The sequence below is a fragment of the Strix uralensis genome, chromosome 13 (genome assembly GCF_047716275.1).
Source record: "Strix uralensis isolate ZFMK-TIS-50842 chromosome 13, bStrUra1, whole genome shotgun sequence".
NCBI classification, from domain to species: domain Eukaryota; kingdom Metazoa; phylum Chordata; class Aves; order Strigiformes; family Strigidae; genus Strix; species Strix uralensis.
Window position 1 is genome coordinate 24907427 of NC_133984.1, and position 20216 is coordinate 24927642.

General features: G+C 54.8%; 1 protein-coding gene and 1 long non-coding RNA gene across 2 annotated transcripts; one reads left to right on the top strand and one right to left on the bottom strand.

The window, feature by feature from the left end:
* Window positions 1–682: 682 nt before the first annotated feature.
* Window positions 683–13087, bottom strand: LOC141949433 (uncharacterized). The gene is made up of 3 exons (XR_012630768.1): window positions 12818–13087; window positions 1690–1835; window positions 683–797 (listed from the first exon to the last, which is right to left on the bottom strand). It is a non-coding gene; the product is annotated as an uncharacterized LOC141949433 (long non-coding RNA).
* Window positions 13088–16401: 3314 nt separating this feature from the next.
* LOC141949119 (E3 ubiquitin-protein ligase PHF7-like) lies at window positions 16402–19478 on the top strand. Its single transcript, XM_074882351.1, is given in 10 exon segments — window positions 16402–16410; window positions 17272–17373; window positions 17654–17778; window positions 17863–18030; window positions 18032–18079; window positions 18081–18218; window positions 18432–18545; window positions 18697–18815; window positions 18991–19185; window positions 19309–19478. Coding segments are annotated over 10 exon segments (1188 nt in total).
* Window positions 19479–20216: the final 738 nt, after the last annotated feature.

Below are 20216 nucleotides of genomic sequence, written 5' to 3' on the forward strand. Positions count from 1 at the left end.
ACACAGAGCATGTACGTGTGGCGTACACTTGAGGCTTCCAGTCTTTTAAGGCAGGCCTTGAGCTGCTTAAATTGGAAGGGGCTTTGTAACATGCAGAAGGGGAGGAAAAGATTTCAAACTGAAAATCCACTGCATCGAATCGCCCAAAATTGCAGGGACCATGACCCACATCGTGCCTCCCAATCCAGGGTTCCTACAATTTCCTTTACAGGAGTCAGAACTGGCTGGAGATACAGTGTAACAGAGGAAGTTTTCACACGCTCAAGGCATTTCACATACCCCTCTGAAGTTCTGGTACCAGATGTGGTCAGAGACAGGATCAGATTGACTAAACCAGAAGGCTTTAAGTAAGAGTTCCCATGGTTTTTCTGGTCAAGCACCCTTTTTCCCCCCAGCTGATGAAAAACACCAAATCTTTTAGTATAGAGAGAGACGGGTGGCAGTTACATATTTTAATAGTTGTGAATTTTATTTCTTTCAAAAGTTCAGTGAATCTTTATGCAAACCAGGTATACACACCTTTCAGCATTAGGCAAATACACCAACAAGGAAGATTATATACCTGTACATAAACAGAGAAGTAGACAGAGCTAACTGACCTTCCTTGGAGGTTGCTCTGTGTCAGTGGGTACAGTGATGGGACGCAGTTGTCTCCCTCTGGTTACCCCACCTCTCACTGGGTTTCCACCTTTTTGCTGGGGCGGAGGTGGCGCTGGTGTCAGACCGGTGTTAATGATGGGAGATATACTGGTCACGTATTCCACCGCCTTTGGACCTTTGACTTCACTCCTCTCCTCCTGTGAAAACATTTTAACCAGGTTAAATAGGTTATGCAAAACCAGCGACCCAGCGTATTGAACCAACCCTGTTTGACGGCTCTTTACACCGAGTAAGACGCACACTTCTAGAACAATTCCGTAACTCAGTGCTTGCAATTTTGTTCATGAAAAGATTTCTGTGCTAAAACCCTTTGTTTTAATTTGCAAGGCAACAGGCAGACTGCTTGGAAGCGTCACCCCCACAGGTCTATACAGCACTGTGAGCCGTGTGCTACTTGTAACCGTGCCGAGTTCTGATCCCCAGCAGACAGAACCCCACGGCACTGCTGCGCTCCCTCCGCTGGCAAGCGAGTTCCAAAGCAGCCGGAGTCTCCCAACAGTAACATCATTTGGCATCAATTATACAAGATGGGGTTCAAAACGCTTCTCTCCCGTTTGTAGTGGAGGTCTAGTCCTCCTTCAGGATGAAATGCAAACAGAGGCCCAGGGCCCTGAAAAGCAAAAGACACCTCTAGAGAATAAATTCTGCAAACGTCGCGTGCTCTGGGTCTGAGCTCTGCGTCACGTCTGCACAACCTGTGACTGATCCGGCTGTTTTGTCAGCAGGGAGCATTAAGTACAAAGTGCCAGCAAATTCTTGGAGAAAGGATCGTGCCCATCACAATCCAGAGCAAATGCAGGAGGGAGCTATTCGTACAGTGTCTGCCAGGCAGTGCTCAGCAGCCCTTTACACGTGCCACACCCAGAGTCACCATCCTCGAAAAGATGATCCGGCCTCCACAGCAGGTAAGGGACACACAGTCACCATTCCTTTCTTTTTTTTTTTTTTTTCTTTTTCACCTGCAAGCACTGACCAGTTCCTTTGCCTTCTGTAGTTTTCCCCAAACAAATTAGTCCACTGGAATGTTACCTGGTGGCTCATCTACAGACTTTGTGAAGTCTTTCTGATGGTTCTTCCGTAACCAAGGTGGAAAACTGGCACTTTGAAGAAGTTCTGTTTTCTTTGAAGAAGAACTTTGTTCCATTCCTGGCTTTGCCACAGACCCACCATAAACTCTGTAAATCAAAAATGTGGAATGAATAGGAACTGTTGCTGTATACTGTTTCATTTGTTTCATTTAGATATTGCCTATTGACAACCGTCAAGTCTGCTTCTCTTTACAGCAATAAAAACTGAAACTGAGTTATGTCTGTGTTATTAAGCGGCTTCTTCAGCTGACATAACAGAATTGTGTGGTTGTCACCACAAGTATTAGATGAAGCAGAGGAACTAACTCAGAACTATTGAAATGTGTGTCATGCACTGTTTTCCCTGTTCCCTGTTCCCCCCCCACCCGAGCTTGTTACATGTCTGAAATGTCTTGTGTAACCGCCCAGGGATGGATGAGCATGAATATCGAATCTTTTGTGCTCTGCTCTCTGAGGAAGATATTAATTAAAAGGTTTTGTATTAAGAGTTCAATTTTCCTTTCCTCCTCTCGTTGCCAGTCCAAGTCTGTTGAGCAGTTTACAATCTCTGTAAGGCACGCTTTAATTTGCACTGTAGTTTATTATCTGTAATTATTCATTTAAACTGTCAGACGGTTAGGATGGGCAATAAATTTGCTTTGATAAGTCTCCGTTGTGTCAGGCCTATTCTATGTTGGGCAGGTGCTTGACGTCTCCTTTGATTCTCGGCTGGGCTGGACCTGGGGGTAGTGGGGATGTTTCTGTCTGTGACATCTCTCCAGGAAGCACTTGGGGCACAGCTGCATGTGTGTCCCTTCCTTTTCTCACCCGTCTCTGTTGAGGCAGGGGCCTGCTTTCCTGTGCCCTGGGGCGGGAATTACACGTACATCGCTTTTTGGATCCAGATGCCTGGACACATGATGCTTGTTGCTGCTGATTGTGGTGCAGGAGGCAGCGGCAGAGATGGGCCTTCGCGTCTAATAGGTTAATTTTTGACTCAGCTGATTTAGTATTTTGAGTTTGCTACCTTCTCTCCTGCCTGTGTCACAAAGAGGGGGAGAAAGCTGATGCTGGAATACAAAAGGGGGTCTCTTCGCTCCGTGTGATTTTCACTGGAAGGGGTGGGGAATGGGTAAGAGGAGATAAAGAGGTATATTTTAAGGCTGTTGCTGCAGACTTGAATTGGGCTCTTCAGAAGGAACATGCTGCGGGAGACAAACAGAGCTGCTGTGGGGATGATGCCGAGAGAAAAGACGCTGGAATCCCACCACTGGCTGTGAAAGCAGAGGGTGGGTTACTCAGGTCACTTTAAGAGAGGGTTTGAACCAAGAAGGAAACTGACATGCTCTTAAGGAAAAAAAAACCAACAAAAACAAAAAAACCCCACAAAAACCCCAAGTGATGGCAGAACGGAAGAAAGGGGTGTGTTTGTTAAGAACATCTGCTTTTGGCAGGGGTGAACTTGTGCTGCAGAAATCAGTCCCGAGCATGGACCCTCACGAACGTGATGCTGACTGAGGTTCACTGACAGCTGCTGATTATCACTGCCTGGAACTGCAGCTGAAAGGGGAACCCAGAGGGGAAGGAGTGTGTATTTTATGGCCAGTCTTCTGAACTGCCTGCAAGATATATTTCTAGGAGTTAATCGAAAAATAGCCAATCTGGAAGAGATTTTTTTCTTTCAGACTCCTCGGAAGCTCATTCCTGAAACCTGTCAGTCACCAAGAGAGAAAGAAAGTGGGAGGGAGAGAGTGGCTAAGACAAGCCCGAGGAAGGAGAAATTGTGACTAAGAAGAAAAAAAGGAGGAGAATATTTTCAAGATGGAAAAGTTAACAGCTTTCAGTAAGAGACTTTTTTTTTTCCTTTTAAAAGATTGTATTTTATTTCCAAGTACCAAAAAAAAAAGTCAGTATAAGTCAGTGTGTGCATAGTGATGATCACAACATGCTCTTAAAATTTCTGAATGGTTTGTGGTTTCCACTTGCTCCAGTACTGGATCTGGACCCCTGCAGGTCCTGGCCCCTGTCTCTGATCAGTGACTCGCTTTCCAAAGAGCAGACAGATCTGTGTGACTTCACAAGACTGACAGGATACGCATTTCCTATCAGCTTAACAGGCAGACGTGTTCTGCTTGGTTTGCCTTGTGAGTGCCCCACCTACCACGGCTTGTAGGCACATCGGCAACCAGCTTCCACCGAGCGCAGCTATCGATTGCTCCCAGCACCAGCGACAGAGACTGATGATATTTATCACCATCCTCCTCTCACCAAGTCATTCACAAGGAGTGTTCTCACAGACAGCAGCATTTTGGAAAGTACCTTTCCCAGGCTTCCCACAACATGAGTTCAGCACGCTCCAGTTCATAGAGCTGTGCTGGCTGGGGAAGGAGATCAAAGTGGTCTTTCGTGTGCCCGTCAGTCTCTTCTGTCTGGAGATGTTTGGTTTTAAGCAGAATAAATAGAAACTTATTAAAGCTTGAACACGGGTCTGTATACGAATGGCTGGAGGGTTCACTGGGAAAATTTATCTGGAGAATTCCCAGTGAGAAAATTGCCGATGTTTGTTAAAGGACATAATCTGGAACAATAACATGTGAATACGTGAATGTATAAATACATTAATATATAAATATATATCTAAATAAATCAGTGCCATTACGCAAAACACAAGCCCCCCAAGACAACAAGGAAAAAAGTATTATCAAAAGATGAGAAGGGTTTTTTTCTGGGTTTTAATACACTGTAGTAACATATTTTTTCTTTTCCATGATGACAGCAGGTCGGAGAGAGAATGAGGCCAGTAGCCCAAACAACAAAACAAACGTGTAATTTGTACTGGTTCACAGGAGCCGGTACAACCTCCTGATGACGGGTGACAGGGACGAACAACACAGCGCCAAGCAGCGGTGCCTCACAAAACAGCACCTGCTGCCTTCTCCATCCTCAGTGATAACACAACTGTTATCGAGGACATCTGCAGAGACAATAAAACGCCAGTGTTGCAGCCCAGAAACAGAAAAAGGCTCTCCCAAAGGCAGCTCTCCTGTGTCCCCAGCGCCAGCTCTTCCCAAACACGACCCGCGTGTGTCACACCGACCCCAGCACAGGCTCGCCGCGGGGAATCAGCGCAGCGGCTCCCACTGCCAACCCGCAGCAGGCGCTGGTCATCATTCAGCAACACCCCGGGATCCCGCGCAGCTCCTGGGGGACCAACGCCCTCCAGCCCCCGCTGTGCTCTCCGTCCCGGCACAGAGGAAAAGCAGCTGGCCGGGAGTGAAGCCAGTGAGGAGTCAGCACGGGGCTCCCTGTCCCCCCGCTCTCCTCTCCTTGGCCCCGGGCGACACCTTCCACCCCTCCAAACTGGCAGCACATACGGCAGGGACAGAGTAGTTGTGGCTTCATCACTGGCATTAGCCAGCCTGTGCCTCAGCTTCCTCCTGCGTGAGCTGGTACCAGGGCAGTTGGTGCCTACATCTGGGGAGCTTTACACCAGGCCAGATAACACTGAAAAGTTGCAGGGGAGTCACAAGGCTCTTTTTGCTCAGAGCAGCCATCAACAGGGTGTAGGTACAGGGCCCAGTGACATCTGGGCTGTGGGTAAGCAAAGGCTGAAGGCAACCATGGAGCGAGGGGCCGGAGTGTCCAGGAGCCCATTGCCTGCGGAGCGGCTCACAGCCGGCCCCAGGTTACGGGGGTTATGATGTCATAATGGGGCAGATACAAACCACCCGACGACAGGGTGTCAGAGCGTCAGTGCTGCAGCCGCGCCGCCACCAGTCACTGCAGACATGCTGCACTCTGTCCCGGGTCTGCCAGCGGCCTCTGAGCCTGCCCAGCTGCCCCCCATCACCTACCAGCTGCCCCAGGCCAGCGTCTGGCAGGGGGGGCCAGGGCCCATGGGGGCCCCGGAGCAGCTGGTGCAGCTCCACCCCGGCATGTGGCTCAACCCCATGGTGCAGCTCCCCCCTGGGGTGCAGTTCTGCTCCTTGGCTGCTCCCTGTCCCCCTGCCCACGGCTGGGGACAGCAGGTGATGGTGGGGATGCTGGTGCCCCTCCAGCCGATGGGGGTCACCGAGGACAGCATCCGCAGTGCCAGCCCTCACCTGCCTACAGCACCAGGAAAAACCACGACAAAGCGCACAGGTGAGATTTGGGGGTGGCAGAGCCTGCGGGCAGGTGTCCCGTGTGCAGGAAAGCTTGCATGGCCCCAGGCCTGGGCTGACTTTGATTGCTTTTTCAGCAGGGGTGACCATCCCCAAGGCCCCGGCCATGCCCCCGGACCTGCCCGAGCTGGGGTCAGACGCCTTTGCCGAGGCCTTTCCTGAGCTGGCAGGGGACAACGTGCTGTTTGAGGACGAGCTGTCTTTCACCATGGACATTACCGACACGCTTGCCTGGCTCGACGCCGTGGATGGCAAGGACGCTATCCCTGAAGTCCCCAACAGCCCCTGCTCGACCGCCCTCTTCCAGAAGCTCCTCGAGTACGTGGCAGAGGGTGGCTGCCCCAAGCAGCAACCATCAGTGGCGGGGCTGGGGCACAGCAACCCCTTCTCGGGGGTGGCGACATCCCCCTTGCCAGACCCCGAGGGGCGGCAGGGAGAGGTGGCAGCGGTCCTTGCCATGGGGAGTGCCCTGGAGCCTGCTGTGGAGAGTCCCCTGGAGCATCCTCTGGAGAACCCTCTGCCCAGTCCCCTGGCTGCCCCCCAGCGTCACCCACCCTGCACGGCCGGGCTGACGGCGGAGGTGCTGCGGAGGCAGCCCCGGGTGGTTCTCACCCGCCTGCCCCTGGAGAATCCCCTGAAGGGTGCTCGGGAGACCCCTCTGCCCGGTCCCCTGGCTGCCCTCCAGCGTCACCCTCCCCTCGCAGCCCGGCTGACGGAGGAGGTGCTGCGGAGGCAGCCCCGGGTGGTTCTCACCCGCCTGCCGCTGCCCTTCCGTGTCAACTGCCGGGGGGTGCCTGGATTGGGCCAGGCACATGGCAAGCGGGCCAAGCGCCCTGTGCTGGCCGGCAGCCCCAAGGCGCAGGAGACCTCCCCCCCACCCAAGAAGAGGAAGAACATGAGGGACGCCGGGGGACAAAGGGCCCCACACCCCCGCAGTCGCTATTGACAGCGTGATGGAGAAGGTGTGGAGCACGAATCCCCGCAACATACGACCTGCACCTGCCCGCTCCCGCCCCAGCCCTTTCCCATATCTCTCTTTCTTCCATAATTTATTAAAGGTTTCATGTTTGTTCCACAGCGCCTCTGCCTCGGCTCATTCCTGCAGCGGGAGGCGGGGGGTTAATGCAGCCCCTGACCCAGGTGTAGATCTGACCCTCCACCTCTTCACCCACTGTATGAGGAACCCCCCATGATTCTGGGTGGAGATGTTTAATCACAACATTAATTCCCAGACTCGTTCTAAACGAACTACAAAGAGCTCTCAAAAATCTGTCTGCTCCCATGGAAGCAGGAAAATCCTTCTTTACCTTTGAGAGCAGGACAACACCCTCTGGGACTCGATACGCTCACCCTGCAACAAGGAGGTGTCCGTGCACTGATTCAAACCCCCTGTTGCACCGATGTTACAAAGCTCGACAAATCGAACACCATGTCCCGTGCCGTTTCCAAACATTCAAAAACATTACATCAAATCGCCATAGCTCCTGATGGATTTTCACTTTCTGACCTGTTTAGGTGGATACCATCCTTAAATTTTGCCCCGGTTTGAGCCCAGAGGGCAACTGCGCACCACGCAGCCGCTCACTCACCCCTTCCCCCCCAGCGCTGGGAAGGAGAAAGGAAGCAAAAAGCTCAGGAATCGAGATCATGACAGGGAGGGCTGGCTCACCCATTACAGTCACGGGCAAAAGACAGACTTCTTAGGGGAAGAAAACAAGAATAGCACTTGAATTCAAACACTAACAACAACACCACTTAACAGACACAGTGGGACAGTGAAAAGCGTTACGATACCACACCTTAAAAACCCCTCGCCCCACCCCTCCCTTCTTTCTGGGCTCAGTTCCATGGATAACGTCCTTGGCTCCACGGGGCTGCCCTTCTCCTCACCCTGTCCTTCTAGCACTCCTGCCCCACGGAATGCACTGAAACAACCCCTGAGAACAGGTTACCTCAGGGCAGGGGTTCTCTCCTCCACTGATGCTTCTACCCCCTGTCCCTGTAAGTGGCAGCCTGCGAGTCTGCAGAGCGGGGAGGAGGAAGGCAGCTGCTGCAGCAGACACGATGCCGTTGCATTCCTGGAACAAGACACAGCAGACAGAGCCAGCAGTGCCTTCTAGTGTGTGCAGCGCACACCAGGTGCCACCAGGAAGCACCTGCAATTTCACACCTGAAGCATAACGGTGATTTCTGGTGAGTCACGTGAACTTCTTCCACTGGAACCATGACTGCCTGCACACTCTAAAATGGTTAGTCACACTCATTGCTTAATAGTTCCTCAAAGTCTACTCACAATCTCCTGGTTTAAGCAGTTATGGATGTATCAAAGCAAGGTTATCAAGCAGACCAACAAAAAGAGAATACCAAAGCAAAACGGACAAGGCTACGGAAGATTTCTTCCTAGGTTCTTCCATTACGGAGCTTCTGATGGCCTCAGTCAATGGCACAAACACTGGAAGAAGTTACTGAAGGGGAACAAAACCTGCTTAGAGATGTAGAGCTCCAAAAAAATCTATCCAAGTAGCACTTCCTCTCTCTCTGCCTCCAGTATCACCGACACAAGAACACCCCATCGTTCTCTCTCACACGCACACTCGAGACGCTTGTTGCAGAGACAAACCCCTGCAGGTGAGTAAAGCCTCAGCTCCTCGTGGAGGCAGATCAGATGCAGCAGTCCTGCCATCCAGACCCCTCTCAGCACAGGCCTCCCAACAGCTCTTCAGACACCCCAGCAGAATTCCTACTTCCTAACTGATAAAATTGCTGATGTCTGAATTGTTTTCCCTTACAGCCAAGACAATCTGTTGCAGGAAGCGATGGAGGAAGTAGGAACGACGAAGAGTGAACCAGACCCATGCGATGATGTCCCAAACCTAGCCGGTGCTGGAGTCCAACAGTCAAACATACTGCTCCTGTCCTGAACTTCCATCTTGACAGATGGGAGCCAAGTCACTGAACATCTGGAGGAGTGAAGAAAGCTTACGGAATGGATAAATGAGTGTTATGTGGGACCTGGGCATGATGTCAATGGTATGGAATAAGGGGTGGAGACTGTACTGGGTCTGGCTGAGCCAGAATTGGTTTTCCCCTGTAGCAGCCCTCATGGTGCTGTGTTATGTTGGGAGCTGGCAGGGTGTTGATAGCACACTGGTGCTGTGGCTACTGCTGAGTGGTGCTTACACAGCACCAAGGCTCTTTCCGACATTTTCCCCCCCCACAGTGGGACGGGGTGGGCAAGATCTTGGGAGGGGACACAACCAGGACAGCTGACCCCAACTGACCAAAGGGATATTCCAGACCATATGACGTCTGCTCAGTATAAAGCTGGGAGAAAGGAGGAAGGGGTGGGGGTCACCGTTGGTCCTCCGAGGCAACCACTACGCGTATTGGAGCCCTGCTTCCTGAGAAGGCCCGACATCGCCTGTTCATGGGAAATAGAGAATAAATCTGTTTTCTTTTTTTTTGCTTCCACGCACGGACCTTTGCTTCGCTTTGCTTATATTAGAACTGCTTTTGTTTTACCCACAAGGCTTGGTTGGGATTTTTTCCTATCTTATATTCTTTCCCCTCTTTGCCTTGTTGAGAAAACAGGGGAAGGGGCGGGGGGGAAGTGATAGAGTGACTTGGTGGGTACCTGGCATTTAGCCAAGGTCAAACCACCCCACAGTCATACACAATTAATATATCTGTAGGCTTAATGACAAGTCCAACAGACTCCTCAGAGCAACAGAGCAGGTCCCCGCCAGGTGGAAGAGAAGGCGGCAGCCACTGAGACACAAAAACACAAATGCTCGAAGGCTGTATACGCTTGGATCTGCCAAAACCAAAAGGGCCAGGATCGGAGAGAAGAAAGAAGCCGTAAGATCCATTTTGTTTTCCTTCAGGAAGCCCCGGTCTGCACAAAAACACCGCCTTCCCGGTTGTGTTCAGCCCTACCAAAATAAAAGCACGCTTACACACTTCAGTGAAGCTCCAGTGCCCTTCTGTGCCTCCTGGAAAAAAAAGAATTTGCTAAATCATGGTTGACACACTTTGGGTTGTTTTGGATGTTAAAGTCTACAAATAACTGGACACAGACAACATAAAACTACCACAGAATCTGACACAGCTGGCAGATGTCCTGACCCTGCCTGAGGCCAGGAGGCCAGACGAGGCGACAGCCCACGGCCCCGTCCAAGCCCACGGAGCTGCGTGTGGCAGCCCTGAGCCTCCCCACGGGGCCCTGCAGAGACACTGCAGAAGGACAGGGCTCACCCCGCTGACCTGGGACAGGAAGGCAGACATGCGCCCAGGACACCTCCGGGTACAAGGGCACAATTCTCAGGCCACAGAACAAATCTCAAAACCAGAAGCTTGGTGAACTGTTTTTCTCCCTCTCCTTTTAGAATCCCTACACACGCACACACAGTTTTAATATGATTCCAGGAATTTGAAATGTATGTAAAAATATCTTCTTACAGCTATTATCTCCATACTACAGGTTTGACAGGGAACTCTGTACAGTGCCTTAAAACTGCAAAATAACTTGTCATCAGCTCCATCCACATTTCTCCTCTTACGAGCCTTCCCACCCTGCTCCTACTTCCTTATTTTCTTTCTTTTCTTTTTTGTTCCTAAACTGTGGAGTTATAGCGAAAAGCAAGATGACCAAAGATGATTAGACGAAGGTCACAAGCTGAAGTATGAGAGATTTCCTATCAGCAGGGTTAAATACATCAGGGAGGAAGGAGATATATTGACAGCTGAAAGGTTTGTTCATTTGAGTTCACTTCTACTGCAAATTTTCTGCTAGATCCACTTTTGAGAAAGTCAGAATGTAATAAACAGAGTCATTCTCTGTAGGGTTATTGATGAGGGAAAAAAAAGAGTTATAAGTAGTATTGATTTGGGGTGAAATGGCAGAACGTGACAACCAACAGAGCTTAGTCAGATATAAAATGGAAGGAGTCACACCAGTCATGACAGGATTGTTACAGGAGCCAAATCCTGGTATCAGCCGAGGAAGGGAAGAAGCTCTAAATGGGATCCCCAATGTAAGCCGTGGATCGCTTTACAGAAAAAAGAACCCTAAACTATTCATTTTCCTTTTTAACACGTGAGATGGTTTGTATTTCAGCATATTGTCACTGCTGTTTTTCTAAAGCTTTTGAAACAAATTCTTTCCTCCTCTGTAGTATTGTCATTAAATGTCATCAACGCTCTTTTCAAATCTCTGTGAGAGCTACGATTCTCCTGATTTAACAGGTAACGAGAAGATGGAAAAGAGATTGGGGCTACATTTTCCCGAGCAGTCAGTAATGCTGGATATGCAAATCCATAAAAAGAGAGCCCTACAGAGAGGAAATTTTCAAAGGTCCTGGGAAACTCTGACTTTGGTCGATGTCAACGGCTGCTTCCAAGTTCTCAAACTCTGGGTCAGAGCCTGGGGGGCCAAAAGCGGAGCCTTCACAGCAAGCTGTGTACGCACAGCAAGCTCGCTCCCAGCTACACCAGAGCCTAAACCGGGAGGGATCCTAACTGACAGTCCTCTCTTCTAATTACAGAGCTCATTAATTTTACCACTCGAATGACTCGGGGTGAAAAAAGCCCAACAACCACACATTACACCCCGTGAAAGTTCTGTACATTTACCGGTATTTATATAGCGCCTCACTCCCGAGCACAGCCACACCAGAAAACAACAGCAATAACAACTTCAGAACAGCAAGGAATGAGTATTTCTCACCGGTTATTTCACCCACGCACCATCGCTCAGCTTATTGCCTTTTCCTAGACTCTGGACCCCCCAAAGTAATTCTTGAAAGATCCTAAAATGCCTCACAAATGGCATTTGACACAGAAGTAGTTACAGCCCCGAGGTGAACGGCAGCGGTGCTGATAACGATCAACATCCCGCCAGGACTCCCTGCAGGCTGTGATGAACCTGCTGCACCCAAGGGAGACACAAACCCTGTTGGGAAGAACCTCTGGCACCCATCAGCTACAGAAATGCCGACAGTCAGCCTGGGGGATGTGCACAGCCTCGGGGAGGAGGGGCCTTGGGACAGTCTCGTTTGTAGGAGCGGAGCCATGAGCAGGAGGTTGGGGAAGGACAGGGACTGCCCCAGCTCCGACTGCGAGGAAGGCACAGGACAGGCAGAACGGCCCCGCCACGCCGAAAGGCGAGCTGGCCGGGAAACCGAGGGGAACGGGGAAAAAAGCCACTGATTAATAACGAGGGATTGGTAGAGACTGCGACGGGTTAAATGCTTGTTTAGCTGGAATCCCATTTCTGTTGGAAAATGGCATTATCACCCCCAGATTGAAAATTCAGAGTGAATCCCATCAGGAGGAGGATGGGTCAGAGCTGCCTGGGCTGAGGCGCTCACGGGAGGAAACTCTGCCCTAAGCTCTGGCAGGAGAAGCAGCCCAGGCAGTTTTTCCCTTGGGCTCTGTCTGCCATCAGCGATGGGATTCAACCATAAAATGGCTCCTTCCCCCACACCAATATCTCACCCCGTGCCGCAGTAGGGATGGGAAGCTGCTCCCAGTGCCCAGCCAAGGCCATCTGGCAGCAGAGCAGTTTCCTTCAGGCCTTTCCCAGCAATCCCAGTCTCATTCCAGAATCCATTTGGAGCAGTTTGTAATTAAAGGTACCTGCTGGAGATACCTCCCGGGCTCAGGGATTTACAGGGAGAGAGGCAAAATGGAATTAAAACGGCCAGATGAGGCTGGGTCGCTCCTCCACCAGGACAGTGCTGACGGACGTTGCCTTTCCAGCCCCAAACCGCTGCTCCCCCCCCCCCCCCCCCCCCCATTTCAGCTTCCCCCGGGAATTCAGCACCAAGAGCCGCCGGACAGCCCGAGGGGGGGGTGAAGCCGCTTTTCTGTTTTTTTTTCCCTTTTCCCCCCAAACCTCCCGCCGTTCCAGGGTCCCGCTGTACTCACCCAGAGCGGCTGCTCCCTCGCAGGGGCCGGGCGAGGCTCCGTCCTCCCGGGGGTCCCCACGGGGGGGCCGGAGGCGGCGGGGGCTGGGGGGGGGCAGGACGGAGCGGCGCTTCGCTCCCTCGGAGGGCGCCGGGCGCGGGGGGCAGTTTCGCCGCTCGCCCCTCCCGGGGCCGGGGCTGTGGGGGCGGCAGGGGGGGGCGGTTCTCGGCGCGGAGCCGGGACGCAGCTTCTGCCCGGCAAAGGCGGCCGGTTCGCCACCGCCGCCGGCACCGAGAGAGCTGCTCCGCTCCGCCCGCTCCGCTCCCCCCGCCCGCCCCGGGGCACGCCACGCCCGCCCCGCCGGGGTCCTCCCGGCCCCGCCGCTCCCCCGGCCCCGCCGCCGCTGCCGGCCGAGCCCCCCCCTCCCCCGCCAGCGCCGGCCCCGGCCCCGGCCCCCGCGGGAACCTCCGCAGCTGCTGCCACCGCCTCCGCCGCTGGGATCGGGCTGAGGGGAGGGGCGGGAAAGGAGCCCATTGGCAGCTGGAGGGGAGGGGGCGGGGCCAGCAGCCCCATTGGCAGCTGGAGGGGAGGAGGTCTCTGCCGAAAGCACCTGAGAAGGGTCTGGTAGGGAATGGGGCCCACGCTCACAAAAAGCTGTTGGATTCATGAGCTCATCTCAAGTGCATCTATACCAATGCACCAGTATGAGCAACAACCAGGGGGAGCTTGAGGCCATGATGCAGCACGAGAACTATGACATAGCAGCTATAACAGACACGTGGTGGGATGCCTCACACGACTGCAGTGCTGCCATCGATGGCTGCAAGCTCTTCAGGAGGGACAGACAGGGAAGGAGAGGCGGTGGAGTGGCCCTGTATGTAAGAGAATGCTGTGACAGCTCAGAAATCAAGTACAGTGATAACGGGGTTGAGAGTGTTTGGATTAGGTTAAGGGCCAATAAAGCAGATCTTGCTGTGGCAGTCTGCTATAGACCTCCCAACCAAAGCAGTGAGGTGGATGATGCTTTCTATAAAAAGCTGGGAGAAATCTCACGGTCACTTGCTGTTGTTCTTGTGGGGGACTTTAACCTCCCGGGTATCTGCTGGGATCACAGCACAGCAGAGGGAACAATCCAGGATAACTTCCTCACACAGCTGGTGAGTGAGCCGACCAGGGAAGGTGCCCTCCTGGACCTGCTGCTTGTGAACAGGGAAGAGCTTGTGGGGGAGGTAAAGGTCGGAGGCCGTCTGGGGTGCAGCGATCCTGAGATGATTGAGTTTTCGATCCTTGGAGAAACAAAGAGAGGGGTTAGTAAAACTGCCACCTTAGACTTCCAGAGGGCAGACTTTGACCCGTTCAAAGGACTGATTGACAAAATCCCTTGGGAGGCTGCCCTGAAGGAAATGGGAGTCCAGGAAGGCTGGATGTACTTCAAGAGAGAAGTCTTAAAGGCACAGGAGCGGGCTGTTCCCGTGTGCCAGAAAACAAGCAGGTGGGGAAGGAGACCGGCCTGGCTAAACAGGGACCTTTGGCTGGATCTCAAGAACAAAAGGAGAATCTATGACCTGTGGAAGAGGGGCCAGGTCTCTCATGAAGACTATAAAGATGTAGTGAAGTTATGCAGGGAGAGCATTAGGAGAGCCAGAGCACAGCTAGAGCTCAACCTGGCTACAGCTGTTAAAGATAATAAAAAATGTTTCTATAAATTCATTAACAACAAAAGGAGGATTAGGGGAAATCTCCCTCCTTTACTGGATGCAGAGGGAAACATGGTAACTAAGGATGAGGAAAAGGCTGAGGTGCTCAACGCCTGCTTTGCCTCAGTCTTTAGCAGTGGGACTGGCTGTTCCCTGGACACCCAGCCTCATGAGCTGGGAGATGGGAGGGGAAGCAGACTGAGGTCAGCACAGTTGAAGAGGAGGTGGTCAGAGACCTGCTACACCACTTGGATGCACACAAGTCTGTGGGACCGGATGAGTTACACCCAAGGGTGCTGAGGGAGTTGGCAGATGTGCTCGCCAAGCCGCTGTCCATGATTTACCTGAAGTCATGGCTGACTGGGGAGGTCCCATTGGACTGGAGGGTGGCAAATGTGACACCCATCTACAAGAGAGGCAGAGAGGAGGATCCAGGAAACTATAGAGCTGTCAGTCTGACCTCGGTGCCAGGGAAGGTCATGGAGCAGGTCAGATATGTAAAGATATGTAAGATATGTAAACTCACTAGTGAAAGACAAAATATAATCAGTAGTGAGGAGAGAATGTACCCAACTTCCCTTGTTCAGCCTTGTTCAGGCTGAGAACCCAAGTGCCTTGTTAGAAACTCCCTTGGTTCTCCCCTGAGCCGTGGCCAGGCTTTGGGTGGAATCCAACAGGAGGATGAAACCAGATGTTTCTGCTCAAAACAAAGGTGCCAGCTATTCTGGGTGGCTGATTTTTGGTCCCTAAGGCTGGACCCGCTCACAGCGACTCTGGGTGCCTCAGCTACGGGTGGACGCCCCGCGTAGGATTTCCCGCTCGCCGGGACAGGCTCAACAAATCCTTGCTGCACCCGGGGCTGCCCAGCGCCTGCGGGGCTGGATGATGATGATGATATATGCAAGTGGTGATGTATTTCTCTTAATCACTATTCTCTCTCTCTCGTGCAGTAATGATTTGATGCATCACTCTGTATTTTCCTGTTTGTTGCTTTAAGTGCACTGTTCTGCTTCTTCTTACTGCATGTTTTCTGTATTACGCTGTTACATTATTTGGTTATCCCCAGTAAAATACGCCTACTCTTTCCGCTCTGGTGTCCGAGTTTAATCGGTATCCTTAATCAGCAGAACAGTGTCACTGGTGGGGGACAGGGATACCACGATGTACTTCTAGACGCTGCCGGTGACAGTGGCACTGGGGACCGTGGGTGCTGCTGACACCAGTTTGACCACAGGCTGGACACTGGGGACAGTGGTGGTGCCAGGGGAGGTGGCCTGTGGGCACTGGGCTGGGGCTGAAGGTTGTCACCTGTGGGGCAGGGGGACAGCGTGTGGCACGGGGACAGTGTGGGGCATGGGGACACGGGGGGGCACAGGCACCATCAGGGGTGTGGGGACCATGGGGTGACATGGGACAGTGTGGGACAAGGGAATGTGGGGGGACATGGGGACAGTTTGGGGCATGGGACATGGGACCATGTGGGGTGTGGGGACAGCGTGGGGACATGGGGACCATGGTGGGACATGGGGGGGCATGGGGTCCATGGGGACAGTGTGGGGATGTGGGGACAGTGGGGGGCACAGGGACATGGGGACAGTGTGGGGATGTGGGGACAGTGTGGGGACTCGGGCACCATTGCTGCCACCGTGCTGGGGACCCCAGGACCCTTGGGGTGACACGGGTGACAGTCCCCAGCTGGGTCTGGCGCGAGTGCTCGTTCAGGGGCTTTCCTACCCCCCAAGGCTCGGCTCACGCTGACTCCAAAAGGCAGTTTATTGCCACAGAAAAGGGCCCTTTCCACCGCGACTCCACCGGGACTTCCACCAGGACGTGGGTGGCACCAACCTCAGATGGGGTGGCAGGAGGCTGAGGGCGTCCCTGCCTGTATGTGGGGGTGGCGATGTCACCATGGCCATGGTAACCTGCCAGGGGTGTCCCTGCCTCTATGTGGGGGTGGCGATGTCACCGTGGCCACGGTAACCTGCCAGGGGTGTCCCTGCCCATATATGGGGGTCCCGATGTCACTGTGGCCGCTGTGACCCACGGGGACAAGCCTATGGAAAGGATCGCTGGGCTCCAGCCGTGCGTCAGTGCGACCTGGGAGGTGAGGAGAGCGCAGGGGAGGGATGGGGCTTGCGGGGGGCTGCCGAGGGAGAAGGGGGGGTCCCACACCTCGGGGCACTGGGGCTGTGCTGAGAGCTGGCCCGCGCCTTGCTTCTCCCTCAGAGTCAGCCGAGGAGCATCTGGGAGAGACACCCCGGTGCTGCTCGGACACGGACGCTCCCAACGCTCAGTGTGGACATGTCCATGTCTGAGAGGAGAGAGGAGGAGGCCCCCGACTCGATGGAGCAGGGTGAGAGCAAAGTTTCCCTCCCACAGCACAGCAGAGGGGCTGTCGGGTCGGTCAGCGTGGGGCCGAGCGCGGTGGCAGGGGGAGGCAGTGCCTGCGAAGCCCCTTCCTCACCATGGCCCCCAGCCCTTCCCCTCAGCCCCTCAGGGACGGAGCAGGACCCTGGGGGACAATCCCTCAGGGACGCTTCCCCCGGCCCCATAGAGGTGCTCATTCCCACCAGCATTTGCTCTCTCCCCTCCAGCGTGCGTGCTGTGCGGCCGGGCAGCGGTGGACCTGGTTCTCTGGGGGCACAAAATCGATCAGGAAGAGCTCTGTGCCCATCTGTTCTGCCTGGTGAGTGCCCCGGGGCTCCTCCAGCTCGCTGACAGGCACTCCCAGCCACGCTCTCCTCATCAGCTCCTCCTCTCTTCTCTTCTCTTCTGCAGTTTTTTGCCAGTGAGCTTTCTTACTGGCAAGACGAGGAATCAGGGGTGCTGGGATTTGACCTTGAGTACGTTCGCCGCACAGTCGTGCGGGCAGCGCAGAAGGTGAGGACCTGACAAGGTCAGGGAGATTTGTGTCAGGAGAGGTTTGGGGGAGCTTAGCGCAGAGCCCAGGAAAGAAATCCCAGCCCCTCCAAACAGCTCCGGGACAAAAGCCTTGCTCCCAGCAGCTCCACAGAGACCCCAGCCCAGGAGCCTTGTGCACCGGGCAGATCTGTGGGCTGTGGCCCAGCAGCGGCCACATCCTGCGCCCTGCCCGGAGGCGTGGGGCTGGCTGGGGAGGCCCTGAGGCTGCTGCTGACGGGGGCTGCTCTGCTCTTTCCAGCAATGCTTCGTCTGCGGTGAGAGCGGGGCCGCCATCACCTGCTGCCAGGAGGGCTGCGACCGCAGCTTCCATCTCCCCTGTGCCGCGGAGGGTGAATGCATCACCCAGTACTTTTCTCCATACAGGTACCTAGGCCTCTCCCCTCCTCGCCCCCACTGGGGAAGGACCCAGCGCTTCTCACCTAACCCATCCCTTCCCTCTTCCCCCAGGTCCTTCTGCAGGGAGCACCGCCCAGAGCAGGAGGTGGAGGCAGCTCCAGAGAACACCACCAACTGCCTCATCTGCCTGGAGTCTGTGGAGGACAGAAAGTCCTACCACACCATGGTGTGCCCCACCTGCAAACACGCCTGGTTCCACCGGCGCTGCATCCAGGTAGGAGCCGTTCCCTCACCCCCAGGGCACGGCAGGACCTGGGCAGAACCAGGGCCTCACTCCTGCTCCTTTTGTTTGTGCTGCAGGGCCAGGCTCGGTACGCTGGCATTAGTTCCTTCAGCTGCCCCCTCTGCAGGGACAGGCGTGACTTTATCTTGAACATGCTCACCATGGGCATCCGAATGCCCTTCAGGTTGGTGTCCTGCCTGGCTCACAGGACAGGAGGCTGCAAGCCCTGTGCCATGCCAGGGGCTGCCCCTGCAGTCCTGGCCCTCCGCTGTCCCATCAGCCTGGGCTTCAGCTTCACGGAGGATCTGTAAACAGGGCAGGGGGGAGGAGCAGGGCTGCCCTGCATCGGCCTTATGCCGGGGCAGCAGGGACTCAGCCATTTCCCTTTCTCCATCAGATTGCCATCACAGGACAACGAGCCTCCAGATGAAGCATTAATCCAGAGGCACAGCCGCTGCGACGCCCGCGAGTGCCTTTGTCCTGGAGGCAGGGAGCAGGCAGAGGAACGGGGGTAAGTTGCCAGAGCAGCACCCTGGGCTCTGCACGGGATCTCTGTATCGCCAAGAGCTCGAAGCGGAAGGACTGAGAACAGGAGCTGTGCCGCACAATCCTGTGCTGCGGTCACTTTGTCCTCACAGCCATGAACCCTTTTGCTTCCCCAGGCCCTGGGAACTGCTCCTGTGCAGCTCCTGCGCTGCCGAGGGCACCCACCGGCGCTGCTCCAACTTGGGGACCAGCAGCACCAGCTGGGAGTGCGAGAGCTGTGCTGGCCAGGGCACCGGTAAGAGGCAAAGCACCTTCATGGCCCTGGACTGGGGCCAGAGCCCAGGCAAGGCCTGGCAGCGGGTGCCCAGGCTGGGCTTGGCAGAGCCTCTCTGCCCCAGGAGGGCTGGGAACACTGCTCTGGCCTCTCCACAGTGGCTCTGTACCCGTGACCTTCCTGCTTCCCCTTACAGACTCCAGTGACAGCTCAGAGCTCGCTGGCTCTGGCACTGGGCTGGCTGACGACTCCCCAGCGCGTGAGGGCAGCAGCAGCTCCAGCTCACCTGGGCCCGACCACAGGCAACGCCATTCCCGGGTGCAACGTCGGGCCCAGACGCCCTACAGCCGGCCCAGGAGCCGACGGGAGAGGAGCTGCGCACCAGCACCAGGTGCTGAGAGCAGCACCCCCGGCCAGGCAGTGCTGGAGACGTCCCACAGCTCCCCAGTACCAGCGAGTAGCAGCCCCAGCACCGCCAGCCAGCTGCCATCGGGGTCCTCCTGCCCCTCTCCAGCACCCGAGAGTGGCAGCAGCTCCAGCCGCCATGGGCCTGTGCGGATGAGGGACCGCTCCCGCGTGGAACGTCGGGCCCAAAACCCTTACAGCCGGCCCGGACGCAGACGCGGGAGCAGCCATGCGCCGTCCCCTCATGCTGGCCCTGATCCCCCTCCACCAACGCAGTGAAGTGAGCCATTAATCTCTGCCCTGGGAGACTCCACGCTCATTTGTCGGCTTCCTCCTCCTCTCCCTTTCTCGAGGGGCAGCGTTAGGGGCTGGGCCCAGAGGGTTTTCTTCCCCTGGGGCGTGGCAGCCCCTTGCCCAGCCCTCCCTCCTTGCGGGCTGGCCTTGGCCGGCTGCCCAGCACCATGGCCGTGTGCTTCGGGCCTCGCTGGCCCCGCAGCCAGCTCAGTCTCCCCGGGGAAGGTTCATACCAGTGGCAAAGCTACTTTTCTTTACAAGTTCCGCTCAGTGTCACGGCTGGAGTTGTGACATGGAGATTGCTCTAGATGGTCTTGCGACAGTAGCTGAAGGGCATTCCCCTTGCCCAGATCCGGGTCCTGTTGCCCACCCTGATTGCTGCTGTACCAGACCCATCCAAACACACCATCAGCTCAGGCCACACAGAAGGTCCTAGGAAGGAATGTTGTCCCCGGCCTTCACCAGCCCTTGGCAGCCTGTTCAGCCCAAGAGCAAACCTGGGGCTCTGCGCTTGCTCAGCCCCTTGTCATGCTTTGAACTCGCCCGGCAGCCAAACCCCACGCAGCCAATCGCTCACCCTCCCCCTGCCCGGGAACTGGGGGACCCATTGGAGGGACAAAGGGAGACTCATGGGTTGAGATAAAAAACAGTTTAGTAATTGTAATAAAACAATAACAATGATAGAAAGGACAAACGGGTAGTACCCTGTGATTGCTCACCACC